This window comes from Solanum dulcamara, chromosome 4 (genome assembly GCF_947179165.1).
Source record: "Solanum dulcamara chromosome 4, daSolDulc1.2, whole genome shotgun sequence".
NCBI classification, from domain to species: Eukaryota; Viridiplantae; Streptophyta; class Magnoliopsida; order Solanales; family Solanaceae; genus Solanum; species Solanum dulcamara.
The window spans coordinates 2,382,681-2,406,163 of record NC_077240.1 but is presented as its reverse complement, the minus strand read 5'-3'; the positions used below and the strand labels follow the sequence as shown (position 1 = coordinate 2,406,163).

The 23,483-nt window shown below is 34.6% G+C and overlaps 3 protein-coding genes across 3 annotated transcripts; 2 read left to right on the top strand and 1 right to left on the bottom strand.

The window, feature by feature from the left end:
• Positions 1–4,365: 4,365 nt before the first annotated feature.
• On the top strand, positions 4,366–5,580 carry LOC129884486 (protein RADIALIS-like 1). Its single transcript, XM_055958780.1, has 2 exons — positions 4,366–4,734; positions 5,288–5,580. Exon 1 carries the CDS (start codon positions 4,454–4,456, stop codon positions 4,721–4,723), a length of 270 nt encoding a protein of 89 aa, XP_055814755.1. The 5' UTR covers positions 4,366–4,453; the 3' UTR covers positions 4,724–4,734; positions 5,288–5,580.
• Positions 5,581–6,430: 850 nt separating this feature from the next.
• On the bottom strand, positions 6,431–17,717 carry LOC129885445 (uncharacterized). Its single transcript, XM_055959721.1, has 3 exons — positions 17,563–17,717; positions 7,183–7,398; positions 6,431–7,081 (listed from the first exon to the last, which is right to left on the bottom strand). The coding sequence occupies exons 2-3, from the start codon at positions 7,369–7,371 to the stop codon at positions 6,989–6,991; spliced, it is 282 nt and encodes a 93-aa protein (XP_055815696.1). The 5' UTR covers positions 7,372–7,398; positions 17,563–17,717; the 3' UTR covers positions 6,431–6,988.
• Positions 17,718–19,222: 1,505 nt separating this feature from the next.
• LOC129884485 (uncharacterized) lies at positions 19,223–22,799 on the top strand. Its single transcript, XM_055958779.1, has 5 exons — positions 19,223–19,535; positions 19,756–20,054; positions 22,020–22,109; positions 22,496–22,563; positions 22,659–22,799. The coding sequence occupies exons 1-5, from the start codon at positions 19,223–19,225 to the stop codon at positions 22,780–22,782; spliced, it is 894 nt and encodes a 297-aa protein (XP_055814754.1). The 3' UTR covers positions 22,783–22,799.
• The last annotated feature ends 684 nt before the right edge of the window (positions 22,800–23,483 follow it).

The following is a 23,483-nucleotide window of genomic DNA, read 5'->3' as shown; positions in this document are numbered from 1 at the left end:
TTATCAACTATAAAATAAAGCACACGTCCAATATTCGAATTTGTGCAACTTGTGTATCGAACTTTAGGTCTTGCATCTTTTTTATTCTCACTAATAAGATAAGATTTTTGATTGGTTCGCTCATTTACTATAAGATATTTAGGAATATAAAGTATACAGTATAACCAATTATGATTCTTCCTTGCTCTATATTCTGCAATTTGATAAATATATATTCTCCTTCCAAATTTATTCACTTTTGCAACGATGATTTTTCCACTTTTGCTGGAATACCTTCATTCTAGTTCTGGTGATCATTTTAACAAGTGTATCGTCCAGGACAACTTTTTAAAAGAAAAGAAAATTCAAAAAAGTGACAAGGTCCACGGAGTTTGAAGTGAAGCACACAAATTATGAAAAATTAATTAAATTTTAAAAAATATGTGAAATGTTTAAAGTTCAAGTTGAATGTTTGAACTTTTTTCATTTTTGCCTACATTTATATTTTCAGAGGTAGGGGAAGGAGATAACAATACGGGGAATCGAGTCATCACCAACAAGGTGGAAGATTAGCCAACCAACCAACTAAGTTACTAAGATTTCCTAGTGGGCAGTGGCGGAGCCACTTTGTAGTTAGTGGTTCATCCGAACTCCATTCGGCAAAAAATTATACTATTTATACATGATTGAAATGATTTTTTATGTATATATAGTAGATGACGAACTCCCTTCGACTAGTTCATGTGTCTACTTCTTCAAATTTTGAACCTCTTAATTAAAATCACGACTCCGCCACTGCTAGTGGGCCGTTATTCAATTCTCCAAGTGATGGGAATTAAAGGACCATCCTAGAGGGCCAGAACCCTTGCTAGGAGACCAACGATTCCACATATGTGGTGCTTTCCGTACGCGATAGAGTCGGTTGGAATCCCAAAATTCTACAAAACTTTTCCTAAGCCTCCCAAATATTGATATGTTTTATTCAAATCCTTCTGAAATTATGCCTCGTCCTAATTACTTTATTTACTTAGGATTGAGGGTGTGTACCGATTTGAGAAAAGTCAAATACAAGAGGATAATTATGACCAAGTGTAGTTTTGTTAATAATGATTTGAATAAAACAGGCCAAATTTAAGAAAATTCTCTTTTTTACTTTAGAATCGTTGAAAGTTTCATAGAAATGGCGACTATTGAGCTACGTCAATGAAGGGGTCCCGCCGCAATTTGTCCCAAAAGTTTGACTTTGGTAAAAAGCTAGCAACTCACCGTTTTGAGGAACTTAATTGAGTCCACATGTTGTTGTTGATTTTATTATTATTATTAAACTCTTTCTTTTAGCACACATGTATGTTAACTTAGAATAAAATGGAAAATATTCTTGTTTGTAAAGTGAATATGTATACAAATTGGAAGGATTCATCAACCGACATATTATAGGGTTGGACCAATATCCACTTGCACTTCAAATTGTATGGTGTTGCACCATCAAACGTTCTATTTCTACCCTCCCTTCAACATCAATATTCCACACTGATATTTTGTATCATAATATATGTAACACAAATTGTATCACTTAATTCCTACCTAATTTATACCAATTGAAATAAAAGTGCTCTAAATTAAACTTGATCAAAAGAATTAGATATTACACAACTTATGAAGGATAACTTCATTTCTATCGAACTTATGTCGAATGAGGCAAAAGTTTTCTAAACTTATGTCGAGCAAAATTAGGACATTGATAAAAGTACTTTGGCGATACAATATTTTTTTTATTAAATAAGCAATATGGACAAAATTATATTAATGAATATTATATTTGAGGGCAAAAATTAAATATCATGTCAAAATAGGGGCCATCCATACAACAACTTCATTTAACAGTTGTGGGCTGATTTAGGCTACTAAAGCAAGCTGCCATATAGAGCCCATAAATCTCTTTGACAGCGAGTTTATAATGCAGTGTAATCAACAAATCAATAATCGAGTAAATAATGCAAATGGGATCGGTTGAAGAATGAAAAAAAATTCTCACATCAATAGTTAATGAGATGTGTAATCTTCTTATAAGGCTTGAACAATCTTTATATTTTAGAGCTAATTTTCGAGGTATGAATCAGGTTCGAGATACAATTTTAAATGGTATCCGAGCATATGTTTGCTTTGGGTGTGAGATGGGATATTGAAGAATGAAAAAAGCCACACACGAGTAATTTATGTAGCAATAATAATAATAATAATTATAAGATTTAATTTCTACTAACATGTCTATGATTATGAATTAATTCTTGTACTTGTTGATCTAGGTAGAAAACAATAGAAAGAGGATTCATAGGATCCAGCAAAATCCGTTTGTGCAAAGTAGTAGGTCACACGTGTTCACCATTTCTAGTAATAAAAACATAATACCATCATTGTACGGACGAAAACAAGTGGTGAACAAGCTTTAAGAAACTTGAAGTATTGTTGTTTCTAGACAAATTAAAGTACACACACAAAAAAAAAATATTGGACACAAAGGGATTGTATATATTATCTTCTGTCAAGAACACATATAGGCTAGCTATAAATAGGAATAGCTAGACGTAACTTCTAGCTAGTTAACAAGTATGATTGTGCACCCCGTGAAAAACTTTTGTATGGCAAATGAATTTGTGGCCCATCATTATTTGTAACGAAATTGTTTCGACGGAGACAAAATTTGAAGCTTTTGGGTTCAAGATTGTATCCATTTCAAGTTATAAAGTTTTAAATTAATAATTCATGAATATTATAAAATAAATATAGACTTTGAACAAAAAATAGTGGGTTCAATTGATTTCGTATCTGGAAAGCTAGCCATTTTCTTGTAGTAATAGTGGATTTTAATGATTGAATATTAAAAGTGTCAATCATTAGAACTTGTAATCTTATATCATGCTATTTCTATGATAAAAGAGTATGTCGTATTGTCGTTAAAGGGCTTGCAAATGTATTAAAGTATAATTTTCTGTAAGCTAAACTGATATGCATATTGTATCTGGTTGATTTACTTACTATTATTAGTATAATAAACTTATTAGGCACCCCCAATATGATGAGGTTTAGTCGTATGCCATATGTGGAAGAAATTTGTAAAAGCTATATTAGTACTAGTTATAAATCTTGATAAGGTAGTGTATATGCTTCAAAATATCTGGATAATTTTATGACCCCGTTTAGCATTATAATCTAATTCATCCATTTCAGATTTATAAGAAGTTTCTTGAAAAACAAAAATAATAAATGGTATGTCGCAAGTATAATTAAATATCACTACAATAAAAAGAACTTTTAGCTGCAAGTACATTAACAAAGAGTGCTAAAGCCTTTATCGACATTAGTTAATTGACATTAGATTTAGTGTTGCTTTTAGAACATTTACAAAGAATACTAATTGTTTCTAAAAAACATATTTAGCGACAATTAAGTTATTGTCATTAATTAATTGCCGTCATTTTTTGTGTAGTGTATGCTATATCCATAAAAGCATGTTATTCAAAATAAATGATTAATTTTTTTAGCAGAAATGTATTAATCAGCTTTAACAAAATATCTTTTTACTCTGTGACTGTACTATTGGAGATTTCTTTTTTCCAGAATCAAAATAATTGAACTTTTATCTACCTCCGTTTTTTTTATCTTTTCTTTTTCAGATTCAAAGCAAAAAGTAATAAGGGAGCTGTTGATACATACTAACCGTGTGGATGGAGCATGTAAATAACTGTTCATATACTTCCTCCCTCTCAATTAATGTGAAGGTGTAGAAGTTGTACAAACATGTAAATTTTATTTTGAAAATATTGAACACTCTATATACATGAGTTTATGGTCAAAAATAAATATTTTGACCATCCTAGAGGGAGTGTTTTGGGTTCAAATGCTAAAATCTGTCAAATTAAAATTGTGAAATACTCATTATACTTATTAACTTATAGAGAGCAGTATTGCAAACGACCATCAACTTGTCGCAAATTATTTTTTTCGTTTTCAAACTATTGACAAATTTAAAAATACGTTTCTACTTGACCAACTAAACTTAGTGGTTTCAAATCTTGTAGGAGCAGGAGGCTCTTAATATAAAGCCGAGAGAAGTATTGAAAATACCGTTAAACTTGTAGAAAATTTAGGAGTGTATTTCACTAATGATGTTACAAGATCGGGGATGTATTTAAATTCAATTAGCTAAATAAAAAAATATTTTTAAGACTTTCAATAATCGAAAAACGAAACTAATAATTTACACTGAATTTAGGGTATTTTCAAGCATTGTTAGTCTTTGTGGTTGCTAGGAAGACAAATCATGAAATTCTTACTGGACCCCAGACCCCTCTCATCCTGTATAGCCTATATAAGTAGCACCCTGTTGATATTATATTGTAGTCATAATCACCTCGATCTTCACTACTTGAGTCTGTATATCGATACTTTAAAATCTAATACAATACGATATATAATGTCTTCTTCTCAAGTTGGGCAAGGATCATCATCAGGTACATGGACTGCCCAGCAAAATAAGGCATTTGAGAGGGCATTGGCAGTGTACGACAAAGACACCCCAGACCGTTGGTCCAACGTTGCCAAAGCTGTCGGAGGCAATAAAACTGCCGAAGATGTGAAGCAACATTATGAAATACTTGTCCATGATATCACGTTTATTGAGAGTGGCGGTGTACCTTTCCCCAACTACACCACCACTCGTCACCGCGGCACTAAGACCAATTAATTACCAATAAGGTATCATTATATTACTTTTCTTTATGTAATTATAGTTTAAGCTATTTATCGAGAAGCTACGGATGACAATAATTTAAAAATAAAATAATAATAAAATAAGATGTCGAAACTCTTGCTATTGTTTTGTCCTTACTCTTTCCCCATCCTCTAGCTAACCCGTAGCTTGTCCACTTAATTCTGGTACCTGAATCTCCTTTTATTTTGAAGTTTATTGGATTTGAATGAACCCATTTTTTAAGATGAATGTACTCTATTTAGTATTAAGAGAATTCTATAATTTTCTTTTTCTTTTATGTCGCTATATATCCTATCGCAACTTTCTTTTTTCGTTCACGACTTAAAGCTTATTTTAGTCTTGTTTAAAGCAAGGCAACTATATGTGAGCCATCCCTTCTAAATACAATAAACTAAAATAAAATACTAATCTTCCTAGAACTATTTGTGTGTTTTCATTGAATATGCAAATCTTCTCCATAAATAGATTTTTTTAATTAAATATAAATCTTGAAATAGCCATTCTTAATGTTTTTCGTTGGATATATATTTGATGCAGAATGCAAATCTTTGGATCCAACAAAGCAATGAGGGAAAGAAAGATGCCACCTTAATTAAGCTACGACTATATATGGCACAACAATTTTATTGCAAGAAAGTAACCCTACTATTAGCTACTATTAAAATAATAATAATAATCAGAATATTGCATTTTCTTCTTGAAAATTCAAGTGAAGTTTATATTAATTTCTTTGTACGTCCAAGTTGATTGTATTAATTTGCGTTATTGTTATGAATTTCATGTATGTACTATTTGAAGGAAGCATTTGAATTCCATCTACTTTGTAATAACATCCATGCTTTATTTCTTTCTATAAAACGTGTTTTTTTTTAAATTTTGCGCATGTGTAATTTCATACTCAAAATTTTCTCTTACTTCTAATGTGAAATTCATGAATTTTAACAACTAACCAAAAAATATGTGATTTGAAGGCAACGAATGCACGTACATTTTAATTTTAACGTGTGCGCATATGTACACACACATATATATATAGACGCACAAAAACCTTTTTTGACGGAAAAAATTTCGTTCATATGATATGTTGTCCGAGGATCCTTAGCATGGAACATTTAGAACTCAACAGATTGTAATATTTACATTGCAATATATGTTTTATTCACTGATGGTATATTTCAAATTCGGTGTAACTTTGGCTCTATTGAATTACTTACTATATTTTTCTGAATTATCAACTTATGCAAAATGTATAAATTTACTTTGAGTTGGCTTTTAAGCAACTTAATCTGTAAAATCCTCATCGATCAGTAAATAAATTTATCTGACCCCTGTAGATGAAACGCAATTTGAAATGGACTAAATAATGTAGGTACAAAAGGACAATAATTTCAACACACAAAAATAATGGAGTAGAAGTATTTTTTATTTTTATTTTTTAAAAAGGAAGCAATAATAGACAATATTATATCACAATGTCAGTAATACCCTTTGAGATCATCAGTCAGGAGACTCGTTTCAGGACGCACGTTGAAAAAATGGGAAATAAATGCCTTGTTTTTAATTTTTTTGGTAAGTTAAAAAGGAGGGAAAATAGTGGTGTGTTCACAATTATAGGTTGAATAAATTAAAATTGAAGCTTAATGTTTACACATATACAAGTATCATTAATTGGAGTGTGTATATATTTCTTTATGGGTGTAGTAGAAACATATCTATTGAAACTTAGTTACATGAGATTCATTGAACAACATTAGGGTAGTTTAAGCACTTTCGTCATTCTTTCATAGTCCTGATCCCACAAACAATTCACTGGTGCAAAGTAACACCACTTCAATGAAATCAAGTTTTACAAAATAATTGCAATACTAATACATCACATTGACAACTTAGGCAGTTGTCATATATCATTCTTGTATACCCTAGTCCATCATGTCAATAGGTTCCAAGCATCCTAATGATCTTTTGAGAAACAGAATGACATACATATAGTAACTTTACGGGTGTAAAGCAGAGAAACATAGATTAAGAAACACACACTTGGTAGATCTTTCATAGTCCCGATCCCACCACCAAGTTGACTGGTGCAAAGAGCAGAAAAAACCAGTGAATCTATCCACTTCAATAATATCAACCAATTTCCATAGATCAATAGAACATTGACAGCATATTGAAATGTCAGATGCCATTCTTTTCTACTCTATTGATACTAGCCCATCATGTCAAGAGATGCTAAAAATCCTACTCAGCCAATGTTGTTTGCAGGGGCAGAGAACTCTCAACCTCTTTAGCCTCAGCATTCCTTTCGGCAACAACTTTTGACATGCCAAACATCTGATATGTGCATTCGACAAGATTAACAGTCGGTTAAATTTAAAGTAATAAATGTAGGTTCAGTGCAAGTAGATTATTTATGGTGAAAGTATTGGCAATACCTTATGGATGGTCTTCTTGAAGCAGGTTTTGTGTTCATCCATGGAAGCATGAATGAATTCATCCATGTGATCCTTGATATCTTCTAGAAAAGTTACTTGTTCGCTCTTCTTCTTCCGACACGAAGTCATGGATGGATTTGGGGTAACAGGGGATGGTGTCTTCTCATTTTGGACATTTTCTGCTGCCATATCGTTGATGCAAGGCTCTTCTCTAGTCTGTAAGGTTTATCAAAATCACAGATAACACTTTTATTTCTTCGTATGCACCAAAGAAGACAAACATACACCAAGAAGAAGAATCAAGTCAATAACAACATCAACAATTATGTCTTAATCCCAAAGTAGTTGGGTGTAATGACCTTGAGGGTGATTTTCGTAAATTTGTACAAAACACGCGTGAACAGTAACACGCGTGAACAGTAACACGCGTGAACAGTAACTTTTTGGGCAGAAAATGCCCCTTTCTTCTCATTTCAATATTTTTCAACATTTGTTTGAGTTCTTGAACTCCTTGAGGTGATTTGAGAAGAGATTTTCGAGGCAAAGTGTTGGGTAAGTGATTTTTGACCTAAAACCTTCCTTTTTCATTAAGTTTTTGACGATTTTAACTCTTAAATTTTAGTTTCAAACCCCAAAAATCCTTGTTTCTTCCCTAATCCGAATTTAAGGAAAATTGTGATTTCCAACTCGTTTTGAGCTCTATTTTTATGGGTTTTTCAACCATGAGTTCCTTATTACCAATAGAATGGGATTGTTCAATAAATTTACAGATTTGACCCTTTTCGAAAATAGTTAATTTTTGGACCATTTTACCCCCGGTTCCGAAACCTATCAATATGGGTGTCATTGGACTCCTTGTGACGTGTATGTTTCATTGTTGATAGTGGGTTGTCATTCCGAGCGCTGAATTCGAGAGTTACTTGTCCGGTGGAGGTATTCGAGTGCGGTTTCGGCAATTGAGGTAGGTTTGGCTATCTTTCTTTGAGATTGAGATGGGGTAATTAATCATTCATATGTTATAGACTTTGGGATGGGGTTGTAGTATGAGTTGAGAATGTTATATATATTGTGATGTCCGTGTGGAGGCTTATTTATTAATGTGTTGCCGTGACGGGGTTTATTTGTATTACATAGCCCGTGTGGGGGCCTTATTTGTTATCTTATTTGCTTTGAGAGCATGTGAATTATGATTTGCCTAAGAGAGAGGCTTGAGTATATTATTTGACTTGTGATGCCGCCTGAGAGATTGAGTTGGGGGTTTTGAGCATACTTGAGTATTGAAATATTGTTGAGAAAGGGGTGAATATTTAAATGAAAGTGTGTTCTTCCCGTTACTATTTATTGAGGGTGAATATCATGTGTAGGTTAAGTTTTGAGAACTTTGAACCTTATACCACATGTGAGTTGATTATTACTTCCATGCATATGTGTTTTGATGCATTCATCCTCATTCATCATATCATGAAACATGGGAAGTTGAGAAATATGGAAATTCTTTTTGAGAAAGAAAATGAAACACCTTTAAACCTTTGTATCTTGAGTCCTTGACCGAGGCAGTTTTCCGGCAGGGTAGTGGATGCATTGTGATCCCAACCTTTGTATCTTGAGTCCCTGACCGAAGCAGTTTTCCGGCAGGGTAGTGGATACATTGTGATCCCAACCTTTGTATCTTGAGTCCCTGACCGAGGCAGTTTTCCGGCAGGGTAGTGGATGCATTGTGATCCTAACCTTTGTATCTTGAGTCCCTGACCGAGGCAGTTTTCCGGCAGGGTAGTGGATGCATTGTGATCCCTTGACCACGAGGAGGTGGCAAGGATAATGAGATATTGTGATTGAGGTATATGGTCTGCGAGACCCCCATGGGTCCTGCTTGGTAGCACAGCTCGGCAGGTGTATACGACAGGCTGTGCGACAGTCTTGATTCCACCGTACCACCACATCATTGCATCATCATATTGCATTGCATTGCATTGACATTTGTGCTGCTTGAATTATTTGATTAATTGTGATTATGAGTTGTTATTATACTTTATTCGTGCCACTATATATATAAACTGGCGGCACCGATGCCGAAGTGGGACTTTTCTATATGCAGGTGGAAGCGTTCCTTAGTTTATTTCATAGGTTTGATTAATTCCTTATACTCAGTCAGCTAAAACCTACTGAGTACATGTGAATTGTACTCACCCCTACTTCTGTGTCCCTTTTTGATGCAGATACTAGTCGGGGTACCCCACGTGGCAGTTAATATTCTAGCGGATTGTGTAATTCTCAGATTAGTGGTGAGGTCCCAGAATTCGGATCGTCACTAGTCTATCTTTATTTTTCAGTCTTTTGTATCATTCAGAGACTTATGTTGTATCTTCAGATTCGAACCTTGTATTAGATGCTCTTTATACTTATGACACCAGGTTTTGGGATAATTTCTTCATTGTTTTTTTTTTCTTTTTATTTAAATCGTGGAATCACTTTCCTCTTTGGAAGTCTTGTATGAATTTTATTTTTAGGGTTACACATCAGATTGGGTTTTGAGATGTGTGCCATCATGACCTCAGTTTTTGGGTCGTGACAATTGGTATCAGAGCACTAGGTTCACCGGTCTTATAAGTTAAAGAGCAGGGTGTCTAGTAGAGTCTTGCGGATCGGTACGTAGACGTCCGTACTTATCTTCGAGAGGCTACAAGATACTTAATAGGAGAATTTCTTTCTTTTTACTCCCTTCGTGCGATTTATTCATATCAAGTGTTATTTACCTCTGATCTATTCCTTCCGCATTAAAAGTAACTGTCGGGTTCGAAATATCGGCTCTTGCTTAAGGATGATTTAGTGATGCCTATTCGAGCCTGATTATGAGTATGAAGATGTGGAGCAACAAAAAAAAGTATGGAAGATGGTCGGTTAGACTTTGATAGTTAGATTTCAAATTTTAGATATCTAATTAGCCCACTTTGGATTCCTTTGAGATCTGTGGTTCCACCTATGTCTTCTAGCGTTGCTATGTTTACTTAGGAGCAAAAGAGATTTGGAGAGATTCGTCAGGGTATTGTCTCCCAAGTTTGAGGTTATCACTGTTGAGAAGGCTTATATCTTTTTGACCAAGTGTCAGGACAGGTTGTTCAAAATTGGGTATCTTGAAGGCACATGGAATGTCTTATTTCTTTTTATAATTGCGGGAATGGCTAAGAAGTGATAGAGGTCTGTTCTTGCTCATAGACCTGTCGGTCCTCCTATGATGAGTTGGGAGTAGTTTACTTAGGTTGTTTTGTGATGGTGAGTTTGAATAAGGGGCAAATATGTGATTCTTCTTCTATTTAGCCAGGGTCACAAGTTGTCTGCAATACACCAGTTTTAGTTGTTTGAGGTGCTTTATGGAGTACTCGAGGTGGTGGTTGTAGTAGTTCACAAGCTAAGGGTGACCATTAATTATGCTATGCTATACTAGGTAAATTTGAGGCAGAGGCCTCTGATGTGGTTATTACATGTATTGTTCTGGTTTGCCATCATTTTACGTCAGTATTATTTGACCCAGGGTCTACCTATTCTTATGTGTCGATTTATTTCGATGTGGTATTGATTATGTGAGTGAGTCCCCTATTGTGCCTATTACTATTTCTACCCCAATAGGTGAATCTTTAGTAGTGGATCGGGTATACAAGGGATGTTTGGTGATATTTTCGGGTAGAGAGACCCGTGCAGACTTGATTTTACTAGACATGCTTGATTTTGATGTGATATTGGGTATGGACTGGTTATCTCCTTATCATGCTATATTAGATTGTTATGCAAAGACCGTGACCTTAGCTTATCCCGATTTACCTAGCTTAGTATGGAAGGGTAATCCGAGTTCGTATCCTAAGGGGGTGATATCTTATATTCGTACTCGTCGCTTGATGGATAAGGGTTGTTTGTCTTATTTGGCTCATGTACGTGATCTCACCACGGAGTCATCTCATATAGAGACTACGAGGGTGGTGAGAGAGTTTATGGATGTATTTCCTACAGACTTGCCGGGAGTTCCTCCTGACCGTGATATCGATTTTGTGATTGATTTGGAGCATGACACTAAACCTATCTCTATTTCTTCTTATCGGATGGCTCCGGCAGAATTGAAAGAGTTGAAAGAACAATTGGAAGATTTGTTGAAGAAAGGGTTTATTAGACCTAGTGTATCACCGTGGGGTGCACCGGTTTTATTTGTGAAGAAGAAAGATGGTACTATGAGGATGTGTATTGACTATCGACAGTTGAACAAAGTCACTATCAAGAACAAGTATCCTCTCCCTCACATTGATGATTTATTTGACCAGCTTCAAGGTGAATCGGTGTTATCAAAGATTGATTTGAGGTCGGGTTACCATCAGTTGAGAGTTCGGGAATCTGATATCCCGAAGACTGCATTCAGGACTCGTTATGGGCATTATGAGTTTGTGGTTATGTCCTTCGGGTTGACTAATGCCCCGGCTGCTTTTATGGAGTTGATGAACCGGGTATTTTGACCTTATTTGGACTCGTTTGTGATCGTGTTTATTGATGACATCTTGGTTTATTCCAAGAATGAGGCGGATCATGTTAGGCACCTGAGGACAGTCCTTCAGAGATTGAGAGAGGAGAAGTTGTATGCAAAATTCTCCAAATGTGAGTTTTGGCTTGAGTCCGTGACATTCTTGGGTCATATAGTGACCAAGGATGGTATTATGGTTGATCCAGCCAAAGTTGCATCGGTTCGTGATTGGGTTAGGCCTACTTTGGTTACCGAGATTCGGAGTTTTATTGGGTTGGCAGGCTACTATCGTCGGTTTATTCAAGGGTTCTCTTTTATTGCAGCCCCCATTGACTAGGCTAACTCAAAAGACCGTGGCATTTCAGTGGACTGATGAGTGTGAGGCGAGCTTTCAAAAGCTCAAGGAATTATTGACTTCAGCACCTATTCTAGCCTTACCCGAGGAGGGCGTGGCATTTATTGTGTTTTGTGATGCTTCGGGAGTCGGTTTGGGTGGTGTATTGATGCAAAAAGGTAGAGTTATAGCTTATGCTTCTCGACAGTTGAAGGTACATGAGAAGAACTATCCTACCCACGACTTAGAGTTAGCAGCGGTGGTGTTTGTTCTGAAGTTGTGGAGGCATTATCTCTATGGAGTGCATTGCGAGGTCTATACTGACCACCGTAGCCTTAAGTATATCTTTTCTCAGCCGAATCTGAACATGCGGTAGCGTAGGTGGTTAGAGTTATTGAAAGACTATGACATTACCATACTTTATCATCCGGGAAAAGCTAATGTGGTAGCGGATGCCCTGAGTCGCAAAGCATCTAGCATGGGTAGTTTGGCCTTTCTTAAGGCTGTGGAGAGGCCTTTGGCATTGGAGGTTCAGTCATTGGCTAGACAGTTGGTCCGACTTGATATTTCTACACATCATGGTATTTTGGCCTTGGTGGAGGCTAGGTCTACTTTGATGGACCAGATTCGTACACACCAGTTTGAAGATGAAAAGTTGAGGGCCATTCGAGACAAAGTGTTAAGTGGTGAAGCAAAATCAGCCTCTCTTGATTCGGAAGGAGTTTTGAGGATTAATGGTCGCATTTGTGTGCCCAAGGTTAGTGAATGGGTACGTATGATATTGGAGGAGGCTCATTGTTCCAAGTATTCGATTCACCCGGGAGTGGCAAAGATGTTTCATGACTTGAAACAACACTATTAATGGTGTGGCATGAAGAGAGACATTATTGATTTTGTGGCTAAGTGTTTAAATTGCCAACAAGTGAAGTATGAGCATCAGAAATCGGGTGGTCCTATGCAAAGGATGCCCATTCCTGAGTGGAAATGGGAGCGTATCACTATGGACTTCGTGTCTGGATTACCCATGGCATTGGGTAAGTATGACTCTGTCTGGGTGATTGTGGATCGATTGACCAAATCAGCTCATTTCCTTCCGGTGAAGACTAGCTACAATGCGGATCAGTTAGCTAGGATCTATCTTCGTGAGATTGTTAGGCTGCATGGGGTGCCTATCTCTATTGTATCGGATCGGGGTTCAGTGTTCACCTCTCACTTTTGGAAGGCATTACAGCGTGGTTTGGGTACGCGACTAGAGATGAGTTCAGCATTTCATCCCCAAACCGATGGTCAGTCTGAACGGACTATTCAGGTGTTGGAGGATATGCTTAGGGCCTGTGTGATTGATTTTGGTGCCCGATGGGACCAACACTTGCCCTTAGCAGAGTTTGCCTATAATAACAGTTATCACTCCAGCATTCAAATGGCACCATTTGAGGCATTGTATGGTCGTAGGTGTCGATCACCCATTGGATGGTTTGATTCTGTTGCGGTTGATGCATTGGATACTGACTTACTTAGGGATGCTGTGGAGCGGGTACGTTTGATTCAGGGTCGACTATTGACAGCTCAGAGTCGTCAGAAGAGTTATGCTGATAGGAGGGTTCGTCCCTTAGAGTTCATGGTGGGTGATTGCGTGTGGCTTAAAATATCGCCCATGAAGGGTGTGATGAGGTTCGGAAAGAAGGGCAAGCTTAGCCCAAGGTTTGTTGGCCCGTTTGAAATCCTGAGGAGAGTAGGTGGAGTGGCGTATAAGTTGGCCTTACCCCCTAAATTGTCAGCTGTCCATCCGGTGTTTCATGTTTCCATGCTTCGCAAGTACATACCGGATGAGTCTCATGTGATTTCTTATGATGCGGTAGAGTTGAGTCCGGATTTGACTTATGAGGAGGAGCCGACAGTTATTCTAGATAGGCGGCTTCGTAGACTCAGGACCAAGGAGGTCGCTTCGGTCAAGGTGCAGTGGCAGCATCGGCCTACTGAGGAGGCGACTTGGGAGTTAGAGTCTGATATGCAGGCTCGATACCCTCAACTTTTTGAGACCCCAGGTACTTTATTTTATCTTATGTTCGAGGACGAACATCCTTTTTAGTGGTGGATATTGTAATGACCTTGAGGGTGATTTTCGTAAATTTGTACAAAACACGCGTGAACAGTAACACGCGTGAACAGTAACACGCGTGAACAGTAACTTTTTGGGCAGAAAATGCCCCTTTCTTCTCATTTCAATATTTTTCAACATTTGTTTGAGTTCTTGAACTCCTTGAGGTGATTTGAGAAGAGATTTTCGAGGCAAAGTGTTGGGTAAGTGATTTTTGACCTAAAACCTTCCTTTTTCATTAAGTTTTTGACGATTTTAACTCTTAAATTTTAGTTTCAAACCCCAAAAATCCTTGTTTCTTCCCTAATCCGAATTTAAGGAAAATTGTGATTTCCAACTCGTTTTGAGCTCTATTTTTATGGGTTTTTCAACCATGAGTTCCTTATTACCAATAGAATGGGATTGTTCAATAAATTTACAGATTTGACCCTTTTCGAAAATAGTTAATTTTTGGACCATTTTACCCCCGGTTCCGAAACCTATCAATATGGGTGTCATTGGACTCCTTGTGACGTGTATGTTTCATTGTTGATAGTGGGTTGTCATTCCGAGCGCTGAATTCGAGAGTTACTTGTCCGGTGGAGGTATTCGAGTGCGGTTTCGGCAATTGAGGTAGGTTTGGCTATCTTTCTTTGAGATTGAGATGGGGTAATTAATCATTCATATGTTATAGACTTTGGGATGGGGTTGTAGTATGAGTTGAGAATGTTATATATATTGTGATGTCCGTGTGGAGGCTTATTTATTAATGTGTTGCCGTGACGGGGTTTATTTGTATTACATAGCCCGTGTGGGGGCCTTATTTGTTATCTTATTTGCTTTGAGAGCATGTGAATTATGATTTGCCTAAGAGAGAGGCTTGAGTATATTATTTGACTTGTGATGCCGCCTGAGAGATTGAGTTGGGGGTTTTGAGCATACTTGAGTATTGAAATATTGTTGAGAAAGGGGTGAATATTTAAATGAAAGTGTGTTCTTCCCGTTACTATTTATTGAGGGTGAATATCATGTGTAGGTTAAGTTTTGAGAACTTTGAACCTTATACCACATGTGAGTTGATTATTACTTCCATGCATATGTGTTTTGATGCATTCATCCTCATTCATCATATCATGAAACATGGGAAGTTGAGAAATATGGAAATTCTTTTTGAGAAAGAAAATGAAACACCTTTAAACCTTTGTATCTTGAGTCCTTGACCGAGGCAGTTTTCCGGCAGGGTAGTGGATGCATTGTGATCCCAACCTTTGTATCTTGAGTCCCTGACCGAAGCAGTTTTCCGGCAGGGTAGTGGATACATTGTGATCCCAACCTTTGTATCTTGAGTCCCTGACCGAGGCAGTTTTCCGGCAGGGTAGTGGATGCATTGTGATCCTAACCTTTGTATCTTGAGTCCCTGACCGAGGCAGTTTTCCGGCAGGGTAGTGGATGCATTGTGATCCCTTGACCACGAGGAGGTGGCAAGGATAATGAGATATTGTGATTGAGGTATATGGTCTGCGAGACCCCCATGGGTCCTGCTTGGTAGCACAGCTCGGCAGGTGTATACGACAGGCTGTGCGACAGTCTTGATTCCACCGTACCACCACATCATTGCATCATCATATTGCATTGCATTGCATTGACATTTGTGCTGCTTGAATTATTTGATTAATTGTGATTATGAGTTGTTATTATACTTTATTCGTGCCACTATATATATAAACTGGCGGCACCGATGCCGAAGTGGGACTTTTCTATATGCAGGTGGAAGCGTTCCTTAGTTTATTTCATAGGTTTGATTAATTCCTTATACTCAGTCAGCTAAAACCTACTGAGTACATGTGAATTGTACTCACCCCTACTTCTGTGTCCCTTTTTGATGCAGATACTAGTCGGGGTACCCCACGTGGCAGTTAATATTCTAGCGGATTGTGTAATTCTCAGATTAGTGGTGAGGTCCCAGAATTCGGATCGTCACTAGTCTATCTTTATTTTTCAGTCTTTTGTATCATTCAGAGACTTATGTTGTATCTTCAGATTCGAACCTTGTATTAGATGCTCTTTATACTTATGACACCAGGTTTTGGGATAATTTCTTCATTGTTTTTTTTTTCTTTTTATTTAAATCGTGGAATCACTTTCCTCTTTGGAAGTCTTGTATGAATTTTATTTTTAGGGTTACACATCAGATTGGGTTTTGAGATGTGTGCCATCATGACCTCAGTTTTTGGGTCGTGACATTGGGTTTCAGTCACACTAATCCTCATGTACATTTTGATCCATTTGGACCCCCTCTTCAGCTAACTTCAACAACAACAGATTGCATTTAACTCCGCATTAGTAGCAAACCGCCTCAAAACTTATACTCCTCTATTATGATTTTCAGTCCAATGCTCAATTTCATAAACTTAGGCGGGTATCACACAAATAACGTAAATCGTAATCAAAAGGAATAAGTTAGTTAATTAACATAAAGAGGTACCTTGATTTTCAAGTATAGATAATTCATTAAGAAACATGACATATCTATGTAATGCAGTTTAAATTAAGAGACAATATTTGTGATTCAGCAATCAGAAAATGCCAAAAAAGCTAAATATTGTCTTTATAAACCAAAAGAAGTAAAATCTGCTCAAAGCAAGAACCTGGAACACCTCAAATTAAGCTGTATAGAGATATAATTTTCATAGACTGTCAAATTGGCCAAATACTCGATCAAAGCATCCATGGGGACTAAAGGATACATGAAGCATAACCCATATAACTAAATTTGGATTTCGATAGTCCAGCAGTATTATAAATCAGAATAATTGATAATTCAAGATATTTCAAAAATATTAAAAAAAATTATGGTCAAAGAGAGGGTCTACGGAGCACCACAGTCCGTAGACTTTTCCGTATACCTGACCCATCATAACCCAGGTGTGTTAAGTTCCACGAAGCCTTTTGACGGGATGTATGAGACGATAGAGAACGATACAATTTATATAAATAATGTATTTATTCAAATAATATAGTATGGTACAATACAATACATTATTATATAATACGAACGTTATGAGAATTGTATGAATTTCGAAATCCGAAAGATACTTCATAAATTGGGATAGAGGGTGTATCAACTATCAAGCAACTATTGTGTCGCTACACAAAATTCGCGAGGTAACTGAATCAAGTACTACACGTGCAGGTAAAATCACGTGTTATTAACATATTCCCAATGAATATCCCATTCGAGAACCAAATTTCACAGTAAGAACTACGGAAACAAAATTGCACATAAACTGTTTGATTTAATGCTGCTAAACCTAGAATTAGATTTCTGGGCGATTTCATTTAATCTTTCATTTATCTCTATTTCAGATATTAATTTCAAGGAATTGATGTTTTGAATCAAAATTGAAAGTACAAAAAAAAGAAAGAAGAGAGAAATTAAAATCGAGCGAGATGAGTTTTGCTGCTTACCTTCCGAAATAGAGAGGACGACGTGGTTTGAGAATGATCGGGAACTGTTTTCTTTTAGAAGTGACCATAGAATGTAATAACTTGAGCTCTGTTATTGGGTCCATAACCGGGTCGGACCAAGGGAGCTGAATTTTATGCCGATTCTTTAGAATTGTCAAGATTTGGTAAGTGATAAGGTAAGTTGACGAAATATACAGTGATCCGTCGAATTCTTCAGCGTCTTTATGATCCAATTACTGGTTATATTTTGGCCGCAATTTCATTTTTATAAAAAGTGACATTAAAAATTGTATTTGTACAAAGATGATTTACAAAATCGGCGATCCATGGTCAAAATTGCCAGTAATTGATCATAAACAGTATGTTGAACGATTCTATTACAACAATAACAACAACAATCCAGTGAAATTTCACAACGTGGGTTTGAAGAGGGTAAAGTGTATGCAGACCTTACTTCTACCAAAGTAGGACGGCTGTTTTCGAGATCCTCGGCTCAATAGAAGCTTGTTGAATGATTCTATTAATTATTGGAAAATTCGTCAAGTTGTCTTGTCGCAAATCTAACGATATAGTAGAAATTAATAATCAAATTTTGACAATTCTAGAAAATAACCCTAAAATTCATCAGAAATTGGTCTCCTAATCTTAATAATTATGACAAGTTATCATTAACTTGTTTTGTACAAATTTCTGTAATATGTTTTTTCTTCATAATTAAACCAAATTGTCATCAATTATAAAGGATTCCAAATATAACATTCAATTTTCTAATATCAATCTTGATAATTTTCAATTATTCTATATATCTCAAAACTTCACAAATCAATAGGATCACATTTCAAGTAGAAGTATTAGTGATTCCTTAGAGAGTTTTAGTTGTTCCAGGGGAAAAAGGGGATATTTTTTTTACATGTGTAATCTACAATACTTCTTATACTATAATATTACACTGAAAATGTATTGAGATCGACTGCAAGGAAAAGAATCTTCGAGACCGACTTACATAAAATTAAAATTTCAAATCTTAGAAAAGTTGGACAAAAATAAAATCTTAAACAATGTATATCAAATTGGAGAGGGTGCAAGTATGCACTGAAACCACTGAGTAATATATATTAGGCTTAGTCAATCAGCCACGGCCCAATATATGTATGTGACCCAACACTCCAACAGTCATAAATGAGATAATTGGATGAAGTTCCATGGGACAGACAACACTCCAACAGTCATACATGCTCTGTCACAAAATACTAATAAGAGCAGTTTCTTTCTTTCGTGAAGAAGAAAAGTAAGAAAAAGTATATAAGTTTGGCGCTAAGATGCCTGCCGCGTGGTGTTCACCTCACCCAAATGTCTGGCCACTTGGACAATTGTTAAAAAGAGGAATATTCTTGCGTACTTTGATAACGGCAAGTACATATTTAGCCCTATATCATACCTAGAGACTAACTTAAATAATATAGACGAAAGTTGTGAGACATTTTTTATCTTTATCACAATTTAAAAGGGTAAGAGTACGGGCCAAAAAATTACTTATTTAATACGATATGAGAGCTAGCCTGTATAATACTGTATTTCGAAAAATCTTGTCGTGCCAAAAACTAAGGTATCATCTTCTTCTAGCTAGAGAAAGGGAGAAAAGGTGTTAACATTCGTGAAAATGAGAAATCTATTTGTAGTAATAAAGCCAATATTGCATGGTTTAATGAAAGTAATTGGGATGACATCCCAGTTAGTGGAAGTAGAGCCTGGAACTACCTTACATTTTTGGATTCCAACCATCAATTCAACCAAGCCTGCAGTTGTATTTCTTCATGGATTTGTTGCCAATGGAATCATGACTTGGCTTTTTCAAATGATCTCCTTAAGAACTTCTTTTGCTGTCTACGTCCCTGATTTACTTTTCTTCGGAGACTCCTTCACCGATCATCCTCAACGCTCAACGACTTCCCACGCTCATTGTTTAGCAAAAGGTATTGTTCAACTCGATCACATCTTGTCTAAAAATTTAAACGGTTAAAAACTTTCTTTTTTTATAATTATTGAAGGTGCGTTTGATCTCAGGATCTCTTCTTACTTTGCTATCATATTGAAGTGTTTAAGCTTTTTATCATGTAGAACACATATTTATTTTGCTTATGTACGTACGTTTTAGAAATCTCTCTCACATGCGAGTTTTGATTCTCTTTTCAGGTTTGAAGAAACTCGGAGTTGAAAAGTTTTCTCTAGTGGGATTCAGTTATGGAGGAATAGTTGGGTTCAAGCTGGCCCAATTGTATCCTCACAGTCACATGGTTGAATCTATGGTTATGTCAAGCACAGTTATAGAGATGACTGAATCTATTAGCAATGCTTCTTTGAAGAACATTGGGTTCACAAATTGGCCTGATTTTCTTTTGCCCAAAACCATCACTGATCTCAAAATGCTTTTATCAATTGGCAGTCATAAGTTTCCTTGGTTCCCTCATTTTTTCTTCAGAGATTTTCTTGAGGTACGTGCCCTCTTTAACTAATACCCTCCGTTCAACAACACTTATTCACTTTTTATTTTGTACGGTTTTTAAAAAATTATAAATAGAAAGATAATTTTATAATATCACTTTTTGAATATAATAAGTATAATATTTTAAAAAATATAATAGAAATTTGACTATAATTAATGATGAGGATAAATTAGGAACTAAATATAAAATTATCTCTTAGATTTCATAAATTAGACAAGCATTGTTAGACATCTATTTTTAATATAATGGACAAAGTAAATATGGGCAGAGAGAGTACTTACTTCATCCATTTTTACTTGTCAACTACTACATCCGTCTCATATTAAATGGACACTTCCAACTTTACATGGTGATTTAGAAATCATTAATACATTAAAAGACTTTACCATTTTTTCCTTTATTTATATCAATGCAATATACATAAAGTATAAAAATAGCTAGTATTGAGAATTGTTTACATTCAAAAGGCTATATTAATTGTAGGGGTAAAATAGAAAAAAAAAATTAATTCTATTTTGATTTAATAAGTGATCAAGTAATATGTGATAAATATTTTTAGTAAGATGCCCATCTAATATATATGGAGGTAGTATATTATTTTGGAATGTCCAATAATATTTGTCTTGTTTAAAAAATCAATGAATAATTTATCATGATGTGTCTGTTTTTTAATATTTAGATGACTTATATTTATTAAGAGCAATTTAGTAAAATTACCCCTATTATTTACTGTTTTTTAATTTTTTTTGTCAAATTAATAATGAATAACTATTATTGGATAGAGGGAATTGTTGGAGAGGGAGTATTACTCCATTTCGCATACTATATATTTACTTAAATAATTTTTTATTTTCATATGCCATTTTTAACATATGATTTTTGTTTTTTTTTACTTTTTTGCATATTTTATTTTTAACATTAATATTTATTCTCTAAAATTCTAAAATCTATATCAAACATTAATTAATATAAGTATTATGATAAAATACTTATATCAATTATTATTTTTAAAAATGCGTGTAAAGTCTAAAATAAGCAAGTAAAAAGTGAAATGGAGGGATAATACTATTTCTTCATTCATTTTTATTTTACTCGTTTATTATCCTAAACATTCATTTTTCACTTTTAGGATATCTAAAGAAAAACATACTTGCTTTGTTCGACATTTGAAAAATATATTTTCACTTTTACTTATTAGTTTTAACATATTAACAAATGATAATTTTATTTTTTATATTTTATTTTAATATTAACTACTTATTATCAAATCATTTTTCAAGACTTAATATTAAACATCAATTAATATGGACATTATGGTAAAAATCTCATATCAATGTCATTGTTTCTTAAGAAATGTGCAAGGTCCCAAGTTGACAGTACTCCTCCCATTTTTTTTTGTTGTCACGTTCCTCTTTTCGAGAGTCAATTTAACTAACTTTCAAATTTTAATTAAATTACATTGGTTCAATATTTTAAAAATAAAAATTTCGATATTCAAAAACTATCAAAAAAGTACTATAATTTGTAATTTTTTGATTAAAAAAAAACATCTTAAAATATTAATCAAATATTTATATCGTTTGACTCTAAAAAAAAATTATCACAACTAAAAAGAAATGGTACAAGTGAACAGAGGGAGAATCTTTTTTCTTCATATTTTATTCTTAACATTAATTATTTATTTTCAAAGCATTTCTCAAAATATATAAAGCAACAATTAATATGCATATTATGATAAAAATACTTATATCTATCATTATTCCTTACAAACATGCAAATGCAAACAAGATACGTAATGGTGAACGGAGGGAGTACTGTTAACCTCAGATTTATACTATAAAATATTGAAGTAAATATTTCCCTACAAAAATATAGATAAAAATTTTGTGTCAGAATTATTTATTTTATCAATATATATACAAGATTTTAATTGTAAAAAATTGTAAAAAGCAGGTTATGTTTGGTAACAGAAAGGAGAAAATAGAACTTCTTGAAGCCTTTGTAATCAGTGATAAAGACGCTACTACCCCTAAATACTCACAGGTAAATGTCCAATGTCCTCTCACTCCTTTTGCTTATGGTTTGCATATAATGGCTTAAAGCATTTATTTTGCATTTTTCAAAACACATTACTGGTCAAGTTTTGATATATGAATGTGGGTGAATTGCCAAAGCTGAAAATTGTAAAAAATGCGATAACGTATTAAAAATGGTTTGGGGTATTTTTTTAAAATCCAAATAGATGGAAGAAATGCAAATTTGATTCAATAAGTGGAAGAATTATATTTTTGAACTAATTCTAATATGTTAAGAATATTTCTTATCCTTTTCTATTTTTTCAAAAACTCACAGATGATATATTTAAAAGTCAATTTCATGTAACATGTGGAATAATTCATTTTGATATGTTTGTTTACTCCTTCATGCAGAGGATTTACCTTTTATATGGAGATGACGATAAGATCTTTAATCAAATAATTTCAGATACCACGAAAGCGTAAGTACTCCTCCCACCATGATCAAATTTTGGAATTCGATGATAAAAATGTATCGCATATAGTTTCATACTAGATTTACTTTTGATGAGTTCAGAAAATTGGGAGAAAATACGACTGTGGAATACATAAAAAGAGCAGGACATCTTGTTCAATTGGAGCGGCCTTGCACATACAATTGTTATCTCAAGAAATATCTTTCATGCAGTACTAGAATATAAGGAAATAGCAGTGGATAACAATTAGTAGCTAAACAACAAAAAATTCACGCTAATTTCATTTAGTAACAGATTAAGCTAAGAGCTATTTAGATACCAATTAATTGGAGATTACTGATAATTTTTGTAGCTAATTTGATTTTTTCTAATAGTGATAATCAATTGGTTATGGGAACATGTGGTGAATCTATCGATAAATTAAATGTCACATTTTTCGATTACATTTCTTCTTATGGTGATCACGTAAGTCTTGGTGTCATGGTAAGAATTATTTTGTTAATTCTTTTCATTAGTGTGATTATACTTTTGGTTGATCAATTTTTTTATGAAACCTAGCTAGTAGTATATATGCTATACAGACACTATAAGAAAATAACTGAATTAAATTTGTCTATAATTATCGGCGTTTGGAATTATTTTTCTCTTAACTTGAAGTCTTTTACTTTGATAACTAGCTAGATACAGGGGCCGTGCAATGTATGTTACTTTATTTGTCCTATGACATAAATGGAATTTAAAGAGTCAATTAATTCTTTTATATGTCTTTTAAAAAAATTTAAGTTGTTAATTGTTGAGATTTATATACGTTATTTTCAAGTTATTTCCTCTGTTATAATGTATGTAGCACAAATGAAATCGATAGGGTCAACCAAATTTCTCATATAATGTTTAAAATTTTTTAATTGTTAATTATAGAGATAGTG

What these genes read in the sequence shown, in the direction of transcription:
- LOC129884486 (XM_055958780.1), top strand. Translation starts at nt 4,454, where the DNA reads ATGTCTTCTTCTCAAGTTGGGCAAGGATCATCATCAGGTACATGGACT.
- LOC129885445 (XM_055959721.1), bottom strand. Translation starts at nt 7,371, where the DNA reads ATGGCAGCAGAAAATGTCCAAAATGAGAAGACACCATCCCCTGTTACC. An exon ending in TCAAGAAGACCATCCATAAG is followed by an intron (nt 7,082 to 7,182) that starts GTATTGCCAATA and finishes TGCACATATCAG; the next exon opens with ATGTTTGGCATGTCAAAAGT.
- LOC129884485 (XM_055958779.1), top strand. Translation starts at nt 19,223, where the DNA reads ATGAGAAATCTATTTGTAGTAATAAAGCCAATATTGCATGGTTTAATG. An exon ending in CTACCCCTAAATACTCACAG is followed by an intron (nt 22,110 to 22,495) that starts GTAAATGTCCAA and finishes TCCTTCATGCAG; the next exon opens with AGGATTTACCTTTTATATGG. An exon ending in ATTTCAGATACCACGAAAGC is followed by an intron (nt 22,564 to 22,658) that starts GTAAGTACTCCT and finishes TGATGAGTTCAG; the next exon opens with AAAATTGGGAGAAAATACGA.